General features: G+C 53.7%; 6 protein-coding genes across 6 annotated transcripts; 3 read left to right on the forward strand and 3 right to left on the reverse strand.

Annotated features, from left to right (window-relative positions):
• Positions 1-980: 980 nt before the first annotated feature.
• grc3 (putative RNA processing protein Grc3) lies at positions 981-3885 on the reverse strand. Its single transcript, XM_073722409.1, has 5 exons — positions 3837-3885; positions 3395-3776; positions 3214-3337; positions 2854-3165; positions 981-2798 (listed from the first exon to the last, which is right to left on the reverse strand). Exons 1-5 carry the CDS (start codon positions 3874-3876, stop codon positions 1182-1184), a joined length of 2475 nt encoding a protein of 824 aa, XP_073585407.1. The 5' UTR covers positions 3877-3885; the 3' UTR covers positions 981-1181.
• A 27-nt stretch (positions 3886-3912) lies between these two features.
• BDW74DRAFT_150956 (DNA-directed RNA polymerase I subunit RPA34) lies at positions 3913-5824 on the forward strand. Its single transcript, XM_073724105.1, has 3 exons — positions 3913-4397; positions 4457-5279; positions 5357-5824. The coding sequence occupies exons 1-2, from the start codon at positions 4198-4200 to the stop codon at positions 5211-5213; spliced, it is 957 nt and encodes a 318-aa protein (XP_073585408.1). The 5' UTR covers positions 3913-4197; the 3' UTR covers positions 5214-5279; positions 5357-5824.
• Positions 5825-6329: 505 nt separating this feature from the next.
• On the forward strand, positions 6330-10894 carry atg26 (UDP-glucose:sterol glycosyltransferase). Its single transcript, XM_073722411.1, has 3 exons — positions 6330-7823; positions 7874-10459; positions 10507-10894. Exons 1-3 carry the CDS (start codon positions 6510-6512, stop codon positions 10801-10803), a joined length of 4197 nt encoding a protein of 1398 aa, XP_073585409.1. The 5' UTR covers positions 6330-6509; the 3' UTR covers positions 10804-10894.
• A 409-nt stretch (positions 10895-11303) lies between these two features.
• BDW74DRAFT_136561 (tubulin-binding prefolding complex subunit PAC10) lies at positions 11304-12205 on the reverse strand. Its single transcript, XM_073722412.1, has 3 exons — positions 12131-12205; positions 11598-12066; positions 11304-11534 (listed from the first exon to the last, which is right to left on the reverse strand). Exons 1-3 carry the CDS (start codon positions 12151-12153, stop codon positions 11445-11447), a joined length of 582 nt encoding a protein of 193 aa, XP_073585410.1. The 5' UTR covers positions 12154-12205; the 3' UTR covers positions 11304-11444.
• A 198-nt stretch (positions 12206-12403) lies between these two features.
• Positions 12404-13437, forward strand: BDW74DRAFT_176994 (TMEM199/VMA12 family protein; the record flags this gene model as incomplete). Its single annotated transcript, XM_073728774.1, has 2 exons — positions 12404-12691; positions 12751-13437. 2 exons carry the CDS (start codon positions 12404-12406, stop codon positions 13435-13437), a joined length of 975 nt encoding a protein of 324 aa, XP_073585411.1.
• A 165-nt stretch (positions 13438-13602) lies between these two features.
• BDW74DRAFT_150961 (allantoinase alX) lies at positions 13603-15594 on the reverse strand. The gene is made up of 2 exons (XM_073724106.1): positions 15054-15594; positions 13603-14999 (listed from the first exon to the last, which is right to left on the reverse strand). The coding sequence occupies exons 1-2, from the start codon at positions 15546-15548 to the stop codon at positions 13977-13979; spliced, it is 1518 nt and encodes a 505-aa protein (XP_073585412.1). The 5' UTR covers positions 15549-15594; the 3' UTR covers positions 13603-13976.
• Positions 15595-16792: the final 1198 nt, after the last annotated feature.

Here is a 16792-nt window from a genome sequence, read left to right on the forward strand (position 1 = left end):
CGTCACCATAACCATAACCATACTGAGCTCCGAGCAGCTACTGCAACCGAGCATCCACCTTTAATCAACTTTAATCAACGCCAAAACCTATTACCTAAGTCACCCAGAACACTACTCGTGGTCGTTGCTCCCCGAATCCCCGGGCCCCCGCCACAGCCTCTCCGATTGACAAAGCCTCGATCCGCCCATCTCTGGTTACTTTCTAATCAACGAAATCTAGATGGATCGAGTCTCAAGGGTAGTGGGGAAAACGCTTAGTGGAAAAGCTTTCCGGCATCCAATTAAGCCTGCCCCAGACACGCTTGAGCGATTTTATTCATTCTCATTGCTAACTTGTATGCATGAAGGTGGAGCGGCCCTCAGCTCTTCAGACGTATAGCGCTGCGCGGCACACTGACGTCTGCGTTCTGCGCATCGATTGGACTGACACGACTCATGGACGAAGTAGATCACCTGCAGGACCGTGACAGGCATCAACCCCTCATCTATACCATACCGAGTAGGAGCTGGAGACGAGTGTCGGGACGGCATAGGGTGCTAGGACTGAGCACGGGCAGTCGCATGCATGCGCAATGGGCTTACCAATATGCAGCATCAGCACCAACTCAGCCTTACGTGACTACCTGCATGAGACTTGAGTCTTGGGGAGATCACCGATGCGTTCCGGTTGAAGGGACCAAGGGACAAGGGCTCATGCCTCAGCGCTTAAGCCCGGCAAACATTCAACACTTGACCGGAGTTCGAACGACACCTACCGCACTGGCCCAGGAGCAAGGCTAGACCAGGCCGGACCGGAAGTTTTGTGGCCGAACCAAAGATGCAGGCATGATAAACGGATTCCTGCGACGATCATAGGATGTTGGGCGTCGGACCTCGAGACTAGGTGGACTCTATTCTGCGTTTCTTTGACTGTTCACGTTGCTTTTTCTTTGGACGACGTGTTTCGACGGTGGGGTAGGGCAGCACGCTGACAAGGGACGGGATTTGGATACGGCTGGTAGGGACGGAGGACTCCGTAGTCAGTCGCTAACATGGTAACTTGGAAGGCCTGAAGACGAGGAGCTATGAGAACAAGAGCAGATGCAGCATCTGAACCATGGTATCTAGATTCTAGAGAGTCTATCCAAACGGCCAGGGATGTAGTAGTCTATATACCCCAAACCTAGTAGCTAGACAAACAATCAATACCCAACCTCATCCTCACTCTCAATGCCCGCCTTCTTCCGCAACTTCCACAGCGCCCTCTGCTGCTCAACCTCCGCCTGCCTCCTCCTCCCATGATCCTCAACAACAGTCATAAACGGAGCCTCCTGCGCACGCCGAATCCTCTCCTTCAGCAACACCAGCACCTTCTGATCCTGCGCCGCATCCCCCTCTTCCTCATCGCCGTCCTCCTTCCGCCTCTTGATATTCCGTCTCACCCGCCTTTCCTCAGCCCGAGCACCGTAGTACTCCTCCGCAACCGCCCAGTTCGGGTTGTCCAGCACCCCGCGCACGAGCACGAGGGCGTGGCCCTGCTCTAGGGAGTGGATGAGACGGGATGGGGCGATGGGTGTGACGAGGTCGAGGGTTTGTGTGGTTGGATCGATGGAGCGGATTATGGCGAGCCCCAGCGTTGAGGAGGAGGATGGGTGGAGGGGTGTGGAGGAGCCTGGGCCGGTGGTGATGTAGGGGAGGGATTCTGTTGTGGGTGTTGTTAGGGTTGATAGGTGGGGGATTGTGAGGTTTGTTTTTGCGTTGTCTGTGTCGTCCATATCCATGTCGACGTTGACGCCGGGGATGGATGTTTCGTTGTCGTCGTCGGCTGCTTGATTCTCGTTCTGAATGTCCGTAGCTGCGGCATCAGGGTGGGGAGATGGTAGCGCATCCGGCGCCTCAACAGCCACGACGCCCACCACCGCGCCCTCCAAGCTCTCGCAGAGCAACTCCGGGCTAATCTGCGAGCCCAGCGTCATGATCCCATGCACACCGCGGTTCTCGCCGGCATACCGCACACGGAAAGGCCGGTTCTTGAAGACCGGTTTCTCGCTCCACATGGGATTGCTGATGCCCTTTGGCTGTGTCATGTGGAAGTACGACTGCATCTGCATGGAGCGGAGCTGGGCGCTTGAGCGGCTCACGAATTCCGTGGGCTGAGACGGTAAGATCGTCAGTGGTGTTCTGGACGCGCTGGCTGCTTGGCTTAGAGGCTCAACGACTTCCATCGGGCCCTTCTCGCTCATGTACACGACGTCCGAGAGACCCAGGGACCGGATTAGATACGTCGCGACTTCCAGGCCCGTGCCGAAGATCCAGCCGGGGTAGTTGATAATCAGGGGGCATTGCGGGTATGTTGCTAGCAGGGAGCGGTACTGCTCCATGAGGTTTGTGGCGGCGAGCACGTAGTGATCCGGGTCTTCCTTTGGCGATGTTGCGCCGATATGGTGGGCGCGGATGATGGAGCCCTCGCGCTCGTTGTTTAGCGAGGGGTGCGTGAATGGGGGGCCGAAGACCGGGGAGCGCAGGTGAGCAAGGTAGACTTGGCCCATAGGCATGAATTCAGGCTGGCCTGGGTCGAGGTCTAGGAAGGCGACGCCGTCGGTGTTGGCGTAGTTTGATTCGGTTTGCGGGGCTGGGCTGAGGAGGTGGTTGAGGAGGTAGCGGCCGAATGTTGATTTTCCGGAGGCCTTGGGGCCGCAGATGAGGACTTGGAGACGGCCGGCGCGTTGCGAGAGGACCTTTATGGCGGCGCTCCATTGCTTTTCGAGGTGGAGGGGGCGGAGATGGCGCTTTAGGGAGTCGTCGGCTGATGTGTGGAGCTGTATAGCGCTTGTTAGACCTTATGCATTTGTTATGACAAGGAGGTATACCCACGACAGAAAACGTTCTTCTCGCATCCGGCGCAGCTGTTCTGAGACTGAGCTTGTCCGCCACCGTGTTCCCGCTATTCCAAACCCGCTGGTATAGCGGCGATAGATCTCTCAGACGGGTGATGCCGCTGTGGCATGACTTGAATTCGACTTCCGCTGCCCCGTCGACTCCGGTGACGCATTTAATGACAGGGAGCGAATGGGTTGAAGGTGCGTAGACCCGGTAAACTCGCGGAGAGGGATGCAGTTTCGCGCCCATCAAGCTCACGACACCCCGTTTCACCCAGAGATCGTAATGTCCAATGAGCACTATGCTCTGTTAAATATCAGCATGGTTCGTATCATAGCGGCCATTGTAACGTACCAGCTTCTCCTGGATGTGCACGCAAAGGGTATCTTCATTGCTGTAGACAATACTGCTCTTGTTCAATCGCATCTTCGAAAGCGGGAACTCGATTGTCATCGTATTGTCGGCAGGAGATTCATAGCTATATCCGTCAGTAAGTGCTCAATTATGGAAGACGTTGATTCTCTAGGATATATACCTTTCCTCAGCTGCAGGAACAGCGATCACATCGGCGGCGTTCTCCTCAACCGCATTTTCTCCTTCCGACTCCTCACTAGAGGAAGCCTCTTCTTCAGGGACTTCAACCTGAACTTCTGTCTTCTTCCTGCGAGTCTCCCGAGTCACAGTCCCATTATCAACCCTCTGCGTTCTTTCAACCTTCACGGTTCCCCGCTTCGTGGCCCGCTTCGCATCTTCTTTCGGGGTCGATTGCGCCTGGGTTTCTTCCAGCGAGCGTCGCGGTTTCTTGGACGGCGGTTCTCCGGCAGGCTCTGCATGCGTAGTGGTCTCTGTCGTCACGACCGTCTGCGTCTGCGTTTGCTGCAGTCGAGCTTTGCGCGCGGCGAAGGCACTGACCGGAGCTAGAAAACCATTGTGAGTCTCTGCGGCATTGCTGAAGAGCCCGGAGAGGGAGAACGTACCTGCCGCCGCTGCCTGTTTCTCAGCCTTTCTCTTCGTCATGGTTTAGGCCGTTGAACTTCCAAATTGTGGTGAATGGCGCTGTTTGCGAAATGCGATAAATTCGAGCAGCATAATTTCCTGCGGAGTTCGGTGGTGGTCCGTGCTCTGCGGAGCAAAAAAAAGTTCCGTCGCTCAAACTTCGACTCGGCCTGTCGCAACCTTACTCACGAACTACAAGTCTATATACACCCATTATCTAGTCCCAGCTGGATTTGGAATTTCCACGCTCTATTTGCACAGTGCCAGATATCAAGCAGCAGATTCGACCCGTCGGTTGCGCCTCGTTCATCCGACAAACCTGAGCACCCTCGGCGCAGCACAATGGCCGCAAAGGCAGTAAAAGAGCCAAAGAAGGCTCGCCAAACGAGATCAGAGAGCGAATCAAGTTCATCTGCCGAGTCAAGTTCCAAAGCCGAGGAGTCGTCTAGTTCTGGATCAGAGCAATCCGACAGCTCTGATAACGAAAGCATGGCGTCTTCCGATGAAGAGTCCAAGAGCCAGAATCCACAATCAGCTCAAAAGTAAGAACTGCTCCCCATACTGGCTTTGATAGATCCAAGCATTGCTAACGTGCTCTCAGACCCTTAAAGACACGCACCTTCGGCGCCCCGCGGCAATACAAACCACCTTTCGGCTTTAAGTCCGCCAAAAACCAGCCCGTCTCATCCACCACCACTTCTACCCTGTCGAACCTAGCCGGGAAGCAAGTATTTCACATCACCGCGCCTGCCTCTCTCCCGCTGTCAAAGATCAAGGAAGTCTCGTTAGCCGGAGCCCTCAAAGGGGAGCCGATTCTGAAGCATGGGGGCAAGAACTTTGGGATTCCCGCCGATAGTCTGGCGCTCGCCCAAGCAGGTGCCAGCGGACAAACGCTCTTCCTCTACGATGCCAAGGCGCAAACATATCACGGCGCCGTCACGAACGTTCCTACCTACCGTATTCAAGAGATGATTGAACTCCCCGGCGGCGCAGAACTCGAAGAAGCGAGCCTAAAATCCGCAAAGGCCTTAGAGAAGCCTCCACGAAAGCAACCCAAGCATCTGAAGATGCGCTTCCGACCTGTGGGAAGCGGTGCTGCTCCGCCGGAGACACTGGGGTCAAGCTCCGAGGAGTCGGAAGGGGAGGAGCCTACGTCGAAGCCGCAGGCAATTGAGAAGGAGAAGGAGAAGGAAAGGAAGAGGAAGCATCTGCAGACGGAGGGCGATGATACACAGGCCGCTGGTTTGCCCAGAAAGAAGTCCAAGAAGCATTCTTCTGGTGATGGTGAAGCTGGTGAAGAGAAGAGTAAGAAGAGCAAGGATCGGGATGGGAAGAAGCGAAAGAAGGAGAAGGCTTGATTGAATGGTTAGGGGTTGTTGAATGAATGGGTTCTTAAAAGCTTAGCGATAGATCATTTTACCTGTACCTATGCCTCATGATATCAATCAGTGCGCAAAAACTTATACAGCATTGTACAAGAAGTCGGTGGCTTAAAGACCGCACCTTATAGGAAGCTAGAATGGCTATGTGGTACAGTGGCTTGAACCCACAAGATATATGCCGTCCATTAACGTCCGCTGCAGCCAGTGGTATAGCTCTGGCATTGCCAGGGTTGGGATAACTGCCGGGGCGAGATACATAACAGCTGCTCATAAGATGCTCGAGATGCATAGTTCGTAATGCTTGGCTATTGACTGGACGCGACCATGGTTCGTCTTAAAGCCGTTTAAGTGAGCGAATACAATTATGACGAATCCCCATGCTTGAAAGGTCTGCTTGAATCATGTTAGTGTCAAGACAATAAAGTGAGATACTGGCCGATGCTTCGTTCGATAAGTGGACCCTGATACTAGGCGCCAGGGCCAGACGGTAACCTGGAGACAGAAAATCAGCTAGCTCAAAGCAGTTAGCGGCTCCATGATCTGCGACCACTGCCTCGTTGTCGCTCCCGGACTCCGGAGTACCCTTGGGCATCGGAGCATCGAAAGACAAACTGACGATTTCACCCAGATTTCCTTTGCGAACAGGGCCATCCATACCGTCCACGTTCTTGCGTGACTCAAGCCTCCGGTGACATAAGCACTATAGATGCGCGGAAGCCGAGCAGAGTCACATGCAGCATTCCTGATTGGCGGTGCTCGGGCCAGCTGATAGTCACCAGTGACGCCAGCCGACTGCTCTACTTGCAGTGCTTCGCCTAGCTAGACTTGCATCACTCGCGTCTCTCAACGTCTTGTCACTCTCAAGACCTTGTCACTAGCTCCTCTTCCTCTCAGAATGAGTCGAGAATCTTGTTCTGTGCTGTTTTAACGGCTCTGGAGATTCCGTTTCATCAAGACACTCATTCTAGTCCTTATCAGTACCTGGAATAAGTAGTGGGTAGCTCTCCCTTTCTTGGACTTTTTTTTGTTCTTTGTTGGATGATTTCCTTAATGAACTTGTACTGATCAAATGACTATCCATACAGTTTAATCAAATTCATTTGATAGTATTTCGGCGCCCCTATCGTGATCAGCGATCCCTCTATACCGCGGTACATTGTCCGGAGGTACAAGTCACCTGCCCAGCGCTCTCATCATCCACACCACCATTTCGCACTCTTCTAGCTCGATTCTCATTGTCACCATACCCTCACCTATCAATAAACAGCAAAAATGCGGCCATTCATAGACGATGCGAAGCGGCGGGCAGAGCGGAGACTTAGCGCAAGCAGGCAGTCGATATCCTCAAGACGCATATTCTCAAGCTCTTTCCCGGACCGCCTGAAAAATGACGACGACGCCCAGATGGACTATACCGCCCCCCCTAGTAGCAACAACTCACGAGACGGTATGCAGTACATGCAACAATCGGTACTGTCCCTGATCGCCGCCGTTGGAAGTCGAACGGATCCCCGTGCGCGCTTCGATGATTATAGCGACAGTGAGGAGGATGAGACAAAAACAAAGCCTAGGAAGCCGTCTGTGCAGACTTCGAATTCACAAATTATTGCGCCACCACAAGTGGATGGCACTTTACATGTCCTGTCCGCACATGAAACAAGAAGTAGCTCGAAGGAAAGAGGCCGTCGGCATCGGCGATCAATATCAGAGCATAAACTGTTGCGGCCATTTAAGTCGGGTTCAATAAATCAACACCAGGGTTACGATTCAAGTCCTGGCCCTGAACCCTCGACTGGTGACAGGTTATCACCTTTCCCGGATCTCCCTCGGCCGCGCAGCGCAACTCCTCGAGCTGTCCCCATACTGAGCCGCATGGTTGAGGCGCGGGCGCTTCATGAAGCTGAGAGCCCAGCAGAAATATCGCAAGCTTCACTGAAGGAAAAGAATGACAGCACCTCTCAACAACAGTCCCAGGTGTCCCCGCTCTCTGTCCAGTTGATGGAAATGTTTAGTTTCACCGCGCCCGAAAAGGTCATCGTCGAGTATGCATGTTCCCTGTTGCAAAACATGCTTTTGCAAGGATACATGTATGTCACCGAGGGACATATCTGCTTCTACGCCTATCTTCCTAGACAATCCACGAAGGTCATCAAATCCGGCTATATCCATAAGCGTGGTCGAAAAAACCCAAAATACAACCGGTATTGGTTTTCATTGAAAGAAGATGTCCTTTCATACTATGCCGATCCATCGAACCTTTATTTCCCCAGCGGCCAAATTGATCTTCGGTATGGGATCTCTGCGTCTCTTGCTGATTCGAAGGAGAAGGGGCGGGAGTCGAGGGATTTCCAGGTTACAACAGACCATAGAACATACTATTTTAGGGCTGACAGCTCGGTCAATGCGAAGGAGTGGGTCAGGGCCTTACAGAAGGTCATTTTTCGGACGCATAACGAGGGCGAAAGCATCAAAGTATCATTCCCCGTTGATGATATTTTGGACGTAGAAGAGAGCCCTATGGTTGAGTTTGCTCAAACGTTCAAGATTCGCGTTATTGATAGTGAGGAGACTTATGCGATTGATGAGGTATGTTATTGTGCTTCATCCATATTGTGCCTTGCTGATTGAACATGCAGCATTATTTCACCTTCTTCGATCCTGACTCTGGCCGCAGAGCGTTCGATCTTTTGAAAGGACTCATCCGCGGCACCCCTACGAAAAGTCCTCCAAGCCCTTCGCTCGTACCGGATGGCGCAGCTCAGTCGAATAGGTCTCGTGGCTCACAGAACAGGTGGTCTATGACTAGTGGAAGCAATTACCAGGGAACTTCTACACGACGCCGACGAAGTGCGAGCACTAGTATTCTGGGCTCTGATGCTGGAATCAAGCAGTCGTCGCGAAGACAAGAAGACTCGTCCAGCTCCTTCTTCAACTCCATAGACCAGGTTACTGAATCGTCGGCGGTGCTGCAGTCTGTGACAGACACAGCAGAGTCTGCAAGTCAAATACTGAACCGGAGCGACGTCTTTCAATCACCGACAATACACAATTGGCAACAGCCGACTACCGGTGCGGCTGGGACTCACCGCCGCCACTCAGACGAAATGGCTAGGTCAATAACAGAGCATGCCCTCGATGGACTGTCGCTCGCACGGGAAGGACCTGGATTGCAATATGCTGGTAGCGACTCTGAGCAAGACTCCAAAGATGCCTCCAGAATGTACTCTGCGGTTGACTTAAACGACATTATGAGAGCTGGAACGTATCCTCTTAAACGCGCAGCTGGTATTGCAGGATATCTGAAGAGTCGGTCTAAGGAAATGAGTAGTCTTTTGGCGACTGAGTCAATGGGCTATATCGAAAAGGTGTCAGGGATGTGGGCTGGCGGTAGAAGGCACTATGGCGATACAGACGGCCTTCTACCGGACGACCGCGCATTGTACCCTGAAAGCGCTGAGGAAAGCCTAAGGGACGCGGAGCGCTTTCGCGCCCATTTTGCTTTGCCGCCAACAGAGAAGCTCGAAGCAGCCTACTTCGCATATCTACACCGTGCACTTCCGCTATATGGCAAGATCTATATCAGCCAAAACAGGCTTTGCTTTCGTAGCCTGCTGATTGGAACTCGTACAAAGATGATACTCCCACTGCGTGATATCGAAAACGTGCAGAAAGAAAAAGGTTTCCAATTCGGGTATCATGGACTTGTTGTCGTTATTCGAGGCCACGAGGAGCTATTCTTTGAGTTCAATGCGGCGGACGCTCGTGACGATTGTGCCGTCACCCTACACCAGAGGCTGGAATCGGCCAAGTTCCTAGCTGAATCGACGTCAATATCGCAACAGGAAAATGATGATGCCGAGGCCGCGAAAATGGAACATCGTATGCTACAGGAAGCCCGCCAGAATGCTTCAGCAGCACATGACCTTCGCGCCGGACTCGGCGAGTCGTCAGAGCTTCACTCTATATTTGACGACCCGCGTGCTTCGATTGTGAACTTTAAACCCACCGAACCATTGCGAATTACGTGTCTCACCATCGGTTCACGAGGCGATGTCCAACCATATATCGCCTTATGCAAAGGACTACTTGCAGAAGGACATAAGCCGAAGATCGCGACTCACGCAGAGTTTGAACCTTGGGTTCAGAAGCATGGCATCGATTTCGCCCCTGTCGATGGTGATCCAGCTGAGCTGATGCGGCTGTGCGTAGAAAATGGAATGTTCACTTACTCATTTCTCAGAGAGGCCACCGCGAAGTTTCGAGGTTGGATAGACGACCTGCTGTCGTCTGCATGGAGAGCTTGCCAGGATAGCGATCTCCTCATTGAATCGCCAAGTGCTATGGCCGGTATCCACGTTGCAGAGGCACTCAGGATACCCTACTTCCGTGGCTTCACGATGCCCTGGTCGAGAACCCGAGCGTACCCTCATGCATTCGCGGTACCTGAATCCAGACTGGGTGGGGCATATAACTACATTACCTATGTGATGTTTGAGAACGTCTTCTGGCGGGCTATCTCTGGCCAGGTCAACCGCTGGAGGATGAACGAGCTAGGGCTGAAGGCTACCAACCTTGACAAAATGCAGCCTAACAAGGTCCCCTTCCTATACAACTTCTCTCCCTCAGTCGTGCCCCCGCCGCTGGACTTTCCTGATTGGGTTCGTATCACGGGGTATTGGTTTCTTAGCGAAAGCACCGGCTGGACACCACCGAAAGAGCTCGCGAACTTCATTCAGCAGGCGCGACAAGACGGGAAGAAGATCGTCTACATTGGCTTCGGATCGATTGTTGTTTCCGACCCGTCAGCTTTAACCCGAACCGTCGTCGAGTCAGTACAGAAAGCCGATGTGCGCTGCATCCTTTCCAAAGGATGGTCAGCTCGTCTCGGCGATCCAACCAGCACGAAGGTCGAAATTCCGTTGCCACCGGAGATCTACCAAATTCAGTCTGCTCCCCACGACTGGCTCTTCTCGCAGATTGATGCCGCTGCTCATCATGGTGGCGCAGGAACTACAGGAGCCAGTCTTCGTGCTGGCGTGCCCACCATCATCAAACCGTTCTTTGGAGACCAGTTTTTCTTTGGCAACCGAGTCGAAGATCTGGGAGTTGGCGTATGCATGAAGAAGCTCAATGTCAGCGTTTTCTCACGTGCGCTCTGGACGGCTACTCATGATGAGCGTATGATTGTGAGGGCAAAGCAGCTCGGGGAGCGGATACGGAGTGTAAGTTTAATCCATCAAAGCAGTAAGCACGCTCTAACAGATAGCAGGAGGATGGTGTGGCCACAGCTATTAAAGCCATCTATCGAGACCTCGAATACGCCACAACCCTAACTCGTCAACGCTCAAGTGTATCATCCACTCCGTTTTCCCCGACCCCCTCGGCAAAGACATTAGACGATCCGAACGCGGACGACGATATCGCTGACATTGAGGATTGGACATTTGTCAGTGACGATTCCGATATGGAGTATTCGAGGCGACCACAAGACAGACCCGTATCGGGCGCGGACAATCTGCCTGAACGATTCATTTTGGGTAGTAGGTCGAATTTTGCAGATTGTTAAGTAGAGGCAGAGCCTCTGCGGTTTATGATTGATGACAAGGTAATTGCTTTGCCGTATAATACTGGTTTAATTGTGGGACATGGTACTTTTTCTCCCACTCGTTTCTTTTTTGGCCGTCATCTGTGTGGTGTCTCTGAGTCTATTGACATCATCTACGGCATCTCCTCGCAAGTTCTTTATAGATGCTCACCCGACTTTCGCGCACATTTGCGATTCCACTATTAGTATGCTTACGATACACCTGGTCTGATTTGAAGCATCTAGATCGATATTTACTATTAATGCCGTGCATGATAGATGATGGAGTTAAATGGTTGGGTAATGATACACGCTTCTATGTTTTTGGCCTGGGCTTCTAGTGTCTGCTGTACATTCCGGCTTAACGATTCTTTCGACGTCAGATAGAAGGATATTGCGAATCTCTGAACGGTTAGGTGACATCGACTGTCGTGACAGGTTTTATTCTCTGTTCTCTGGGCTGCCAGAGACGCGAGGCGAGCGTATCCAGTCATGTAGATGTAATCCGCGCCTATATACACAGATAGTCCAGAGCGATTGGAGAAATAGCGTACGCCAGAGGTCAGTAGCCAGCTACTTAATCTAGCGCCGCGACATTTCACGATCGATCCACCTTACCCTTTTCATGAAGCCTCCTCCTTGCCCTCAGTCTTCTCTTTCCGCCTCTGCACCACATCCCAGTTATACACACGGGCCGTAGCAACCTCCAGCGTCTGTAAAAAGGAACACCAAGTTAGCCAAAGCGTCCAAACCCCAAAATAAAAGCCAACACAAACCGTAATCTGCTCCCGCAAAAACTCCAAATCCTCATCACAATGCGCCAGACTCGTCTCCGCCGCAGTCAGCTTATCCTTCAACATAACCTCCGCCTCCGCAATCGGGTACGCCAGCATCACATTCGCCCCGAGCCAGAGGTACACCTCCTCCGTGTCCTTGGGGTCGACCGTCGCGCGCGCATACAGCGTATCGTTGAGCTCGAAGTTCGTCTCCAGCGCCGTCGCGGACTCGCTGTCTTTCCGCGCCTTCAGGAACGCCACCATCTCCAGCGTCTTTTTGATGTCGGGGATCTTCTCGCGCAGCCCTGCGGCGCGCCGTGTTGTGTTGACTTCCATGAATTGGTACTTTGAGATCATTTCTTGGAACGAGCGCATTGTTGGTTCGACGTCCGCGCGGGACGAGACGTAGTCGGAGACGTTGTCGACGAAGGGGGCGACGGGGATGCCCCGCGGGTTTGTTTGTGTTGGGCTGTTGGTTGGTGTTAGTATCGTGGTGAGGTGGGTTGTGGGTGGTTGGTAGAGGCGAGACGTACTCTGCGAGTTTCTTGTCTGCCATTGTTGCGTGTGGTATTGTGGCCAGGATAGAGAGTGAGGGCGCGGAGGTCGATGATGATGGAGGGCGAGAAAAGTGATGGAGTGGAGTGGGGGAGTTGATTGCCTGTTGGGGAAAGGTGGCTTTCTGCCTTCTAAACCCTGGTGATCGAGCTTCGCAAGCTTCATTCTACATCATCTACCTCCATCTGCTCAATGGTATACAGTGACTATATTATGGACACATACAGCTAATACACTACCCTACTACCGCCATGGTCCGCCTCACCATAACACCGGCCATCCTCTCTGCCCTCGAGGCAATCCCTCCATCTAGCCGCGAAGAGCTCGACCTCCCACTCCCCGAAACTCTTACACCGGGGAATCCTATATCCCACGACCAGATAATCCGGATATCTCGGTACTTCCGAGAACGCCGGCGCTCTAAAGGAACCGACAATGATGGCGCCGTTGATACCGACAACAACACCGATCGAAGCCTCAACACCCTCCTCCGCGGAACAAAGCTCTACATCCCTCCGCCCCCGCCAAAGCCAGAACCCGTACGCCCTGCACCCCCATCACCCAATCCACCAGATCAACTAACACTAGCACTGCTCAGAGCCCCGAATACCTAGCCCTCAAAGCGCGCCTCCTCGCCGCCGCCGAAGCAGACGAATACACGCGCATGCTCTCACCCCCCTCAACCTCATCACCGAACCCCTCCTTCAACAGCACGAATTCCAAACTCGCCGCCCTCCACGATACACACATCGATCCATCCCTCGAAGACCCCAACTACACCGACCCTTTGACCCCCTCGCTCGTCCTGAACATCTTCCTCTCCGTCGTGATCACCGGGTTCAGCGTGTACTGGGCGCTGACGAGTTTCGCGACGCCGGAGATGCTAACATACAAGATTTCGTCCGTGTGGTTTTCGTCGTCGGGTCGGAGTAGTGGTGGTGGTAGCGGTGCATCCGAGCCCGTCCGCGTCCTGCTCTCGCTGTTTGCGGCGCTGGCGGTTGGTATCGCGGAGGTGTTGATCTATGCGATTTATCTGGGGAAGATTGAGAGTGCGAGGGGGAAGGAGGGGAGGCGGAAGGAGAGGAAGGTTGTTATTGGGAGTGAGGAGGTGAGAGGGCGGAAATTGGGTCCTTCCGAAGGGACGGAAGTCAATGTCAAGGTCGACGGAGAGGATAAGGAGGTTATTTGGGGGAGAGGCCCGAATGGGGGGTTGCGGAGACGAGTACGCGAGAAGTGGGAGGAGGGGACGAAAGAGAAGGATGAGGGCCAGGAACGGGATGGGTGACGGTAAGTGTTTATTCCAGCCCGTAGACTGGACTTATACCATGCCATCTAGTTCCGTTTTGTCCTTGGACGAACAGAACAGCATGTACGATACTTCAATGACAATAATGGATATATCGCTATGTCGAAAATAACACTACAATTCTCCAACACACAGCAGATTGAATGGAATCGGTTGAAAATCCGAGCATAATGGTATTCTTTCTATCGAAAAAAAACAAAAAAAACAAAAAAAAAACAAAGCTAAGCTCAACGAAAAGGTCTACACTCGCTGGTGTAATGCATAATGCTGGTCATTAGTGGGTATATTTAGGTGTATGAGGTATGTATAGATGAGGTGCATGGGTATCGTGGGTCTTTCGTCGTCGAGGTATATGTTGAGGTCGACTCGACTTGTTCCGCAATGGCATGGTCAGGCGCATTGGAAATTCACAAGGCGCATGCGGGTGCAGAGGCAGTCATGAGGGAAAGCGGATAGGAGGTATATAGGTCATGAGGTAGGTGTATGTGCAAGAGGAAAGGAAGAGAGGGAGAAGGCGATTAGGCCCTCTTCTCCAGCAACAGTGATCCGGAGGGCGCCTTGACGGTGAACCCATCGGCGCGGTTGAAGATCTTCTCACCGCGCAGCCAGGTCTCCCGGACCATACCGCGCATCGTGCGTCCCTGGTAGGGCGAGCACTTGTTACGGAAGAGCATGGTGCTCGGCTCAACGACCCACTCGGCCGTGTCGTCGAAGACGCAGAAGTCCGCGTCGAACCCGGGGACAAGGTCACCCTTGGACTTGTCGAGACCAACCTGGGCGGCGGTGTTGGCGCAGCACAGGCGCACGATGTCCTGGAGGGCTTGCTTGGTTGTTGTGTCGTCGGGTGAACAGGTGAGGCCCTTGCGGCGGGAGATTTCAGTCCAAAGGATGGGAAGGCCAAGGCCGACGGAGGAGATGCCGCCCCAGGCGGACAGGAAGCTGCCCTCGTTGACGACGGGAGTCGCGGGCTCGGATGAGGTGTCCGGACTGCAGTGGCCAGGGATATGGGAGGGGAGGAGCTTGAGGTTTGGTGTGCAGGGGGAGTGATCGGAGACAATGGTCTTGATGACACCATCGTCGGCGTGGCGGTCGAGTTCGGCCCAGAGGGCGTCTTGGTTGGACTTGGAGCGGATGGGCGGGCAGCACTTGTGGCGGGTGTCGCCGTCGCGGATCTTCTCAGCGGCCAGGGAAAGGTAGTGGTAGCAGGTTTCGGCTGTAATGGGGACTCCCTCCGCACGGGCCTTGCGCAGGAGAGGAATGGCTTCCATGGCGGAGAGGTGGACAATGTGCAGAGCGAGCTTAGGGGCTAGGTGAGACAGGGAGAGGATCTCTTCTATGGCGCATGTCTCGTAGTCTGAGGGACGGGAGGCCAGGAAGGTGGAGTAGGCCTCTGGGTTGCCCTCGGGCATGACATCGGGAAGCTCAGATGGTGACTTGCAGGGAACCTTCTCGGCGTGGAACATGAGAGTGGTGGGCTCATCAGCCAGTTCAATCATGGCCTTGCGGACGTCTTCCGAAGAGACGGCGGGGAATTCGTCAACCTGGTGGCATGTGAGTCAACCATACATACCGACAAGAGAAGGAAGGATGCTTACCCCGCTGTCAATAAGGAATCCTTTGAAGCCGCAGACGCCCTCGCGGACTAGCGCCTTGAGCTCGCCCTCATTGCCGGGGATGATGCCGCCATAGAAGCCGACATCGACCCAGCACTTGCCCTCTGCAGCCTTGAGCTTGATCTTGAGGTTCGCTACAGTTGTCGTGGGAGGAATGGCATTGAGAGGCATGTCAATGACGGTGGTGACACCGCCAAAGGCCGCAGCCTGGGTGCCGGTATAGAAGCCCTCCCATTCGGTGCGGCCGGGCTCATTGAGGTGGACATGGGCGTCTACCAGGCCGGGGAGCAGGACATAAGGGGAGAAGTCCGTGTAGGGAGTGCCGTCAGGGAAGTCAGAAGCGGGGATCACTGAGTCAAAGACGGCAGTGACCTTGCCAGTGGTGCGCGAGACCACGATGGTGGCGGAGGTCAGACGGCCGCCGATGACGGCTCGCGAGGAGGTAAAGACAGCAATGGACGGGATCTCGGCGTCCATTTTGAACAATGAACTTCAACACAATGAGGTATAGGGAGGAATTGACCCCGGCCAAGAAGAGGATTAGGGAAAAGTGTAAAAAAAGTAAGAATAGTCTAGGTGAAAAAGAGAAACGAGGGGAGGATATGGCTGGAGATAGCGCAGATAAAAAGATAACGAAAGGAAGGAGATAAGAGCCAAACAGGGAGGGGCTGGCTGTCGCAGATAACTCGAGATAAGCCGCTGTGTCTTTATATAGCCCGATAAAGGGACTTGACTGCCACTTGCAGCCATACCCAGATTCCATCGAGTAACGGAAACTGCAAAACTTCTGCCCTCGGGACCCAACGCGGTTCCACCGAACCAGCGGGCTCTGCCTCAATTTTGCGGTCATCGTTTGCAAATTGCCCCTGCAAGTTCATACATTCGTGTATTTGACGTGGAATTTTCTCGGCGCTCTGAAAGCCGGGTTCTGGATCGTGGCGATTGCCAACCTTCACGAAGGATAACGAAGAGTCCATCCCTCTGGGGATACCCTCACCCTTGCCTATTCGGGGCAGGAGCCGAGTTTGCCCCGAAGTCGGACCACGAGTTCTTCCGACTCGCCCCCTTGCTGAACGATTATCCATGGGTCCATCGGCCGCCTCCGCCATCCGTGATCGGGCCTCTGGACTCGTGCCGAGATATAATTACTCGATCGAAACCTCAGCCTCCACGCAAGAGTTTTCCAAACTCTGAGTTCGACGCATTACGAAGCTGTGACACCCAAACCGTCAGTAGCGGGCTGTCTGCGATTGCAACAATGATTGACTTCGACACCGCGGAGAAAATGTCCAAAGATAACTCAAGACGCCGACAACGAAATCCATCTGCATTGCACCAGCAGGCAATAAGGCTTGGGCGGTGATCTGGAGCCTGGATAGCGCTACGCTGCGCAGCGATTCGAGTCGAGTTGTCTCCAACAAAACGTGCGTGTCGGCGTTTTCCGTGTCTCCGTCTCCAGCCGGCCAGGCCAGGCCAGGCCCAATCCTCAACCGTTGAGTTATCTGGGCCAAACTTCTGCCTTTGTCTCCATGTAGACGACCCCAGGGCCTCGTGACCGTCGAGTGACTCGAGTTCAAACTCTCATGGTGAGACAACAAACGAAAGGCGCACGGAAGAAGGAAGCAGCGGTATCCTTTGCTCGCTGGCTGCGTCCGTGCCCTCGGGCTCGTCCAGACCGCCACGGGCTCGACAGGGGACGACGGCAATCCGCGCAGGGACAC

This window comes from Aspergillus multicolor (genome assembly GCF_047715735.1).
Source record: "Aspergillus multicolor strain CBS 133.54 unplaced genomic scaffold BDW74scaffold_8, whole genome shotgun sequence".
Lineage (NCBI taxonomy): Eukaryota > Fungi > Ascomycota > Eurotiomycetes > Eurotiales > Aspergillaceae > Aspergillus > Aspergillus multicolor.

What these genes read in the sequence shown, in the direction of transcription:
- BDW74DRAFT_150961 (XM_073724106.1), bottom strand. Translation starts at nt 15,548, where the DNA reads ATGGACGCCGAGATCCCGTCCATTGCTGTCTTTACCTCCTCGCGAGCC. An exon ending in GATTCCTTATTGACAGCGGG is followed by an intron (nt 15,000 to 15,053) that starts GTAAGCATCCTT and finishes ACATGCCACCAG; the next exon opens with GTTGACGAATTCCCCGCCGT.
- grc3 (XM_073722409.1), bottom strand. Translation starts at nt 3,876, where the DNA reads ATGACGAAGAGAAAGGCTGAGAAACAGGCAGCGGCGGCAG. An exon ending in GAAACAGGCAGCGGCGGCAG is followed by an intron (nt 3,777 to 3,836) that starts GTACGTTCTCCC and finishes ATGGTTTTCTAG; the next exon opens with CTCCGGTCAGTGCCTTCGCC. An exon ending in TGCACATCCAGGAGAAGCTG is followed by an intron (nt 3,166 to 3,213) that starts GTACGTTACAAT and finishes GATATTTAACAG; the next exon opens with AGCATAGTGCTCATTGGACA.
- BDW74DRAFT_136561 (XM_073722412.1), bottom strand. Translation starts at nt 12,153, where the DNA reads ATGGCAGACAAGAAACTCGCAGA. An exon ending in GCAGACAAGAAACTCGCAGA is followed by an intron (nt 12,067 to 12,130) that starts GTACGTCTCGCC and finishes ACCAACCAACAG; the next exon opens with CCCAACACAAACAAACCCGC. An exon ending in TTTTGCGGGAGCAGATTACG is followed by an intron (nt 11,535 to 11,597) that starts GTTTGTGTTGGC and finishes TCCTTTTTACAG; the next exon opens with ACGCTGGAGGTTGCTACGGC.
- atg26 (XM_073722411.1), top strand. Translation starts at nt 6,510, where the DNA reads ATGCGGCCATTCATAGACGATGCGAAGCGGCGGGCAGAGCGGAGACTT. An exon ending in AGACTTATGCGATTGATGAG is followed by an intron (nt 7,824 to 7,873) that starts GTATGTTATTGT and finishes TTGAACATGCAG; the next exon opens with CATTATTTCACCTTCTTCGA. An exon ending in TCGGGGAGCGGATACGGAGT is followed by an intron (nt 10,460 to 10,506) that starts GTAAGTTTAATC and finishes AACAGATAGCAG; the next exon opens with GAGGATGGTGTGGCCACAGC.
- BDW74DRAFT_150956 (XM_073724105.1), top strand. Translation starts at nt 4,198, where the DNA reads ATGGCCGCAAAGGCAGTAAAAGAGCCAAAGAAGGCTCGCCAAACGAGA. An exon ending in AATCCACAATCAGCTCAAAA is followed by an intron (nt 4,398 to 4,456) that starts GTAAGAACTGCT and finishes ACGTGCTCTCAG; the next exon opens with ACCCTTAAAGACACGCACCT.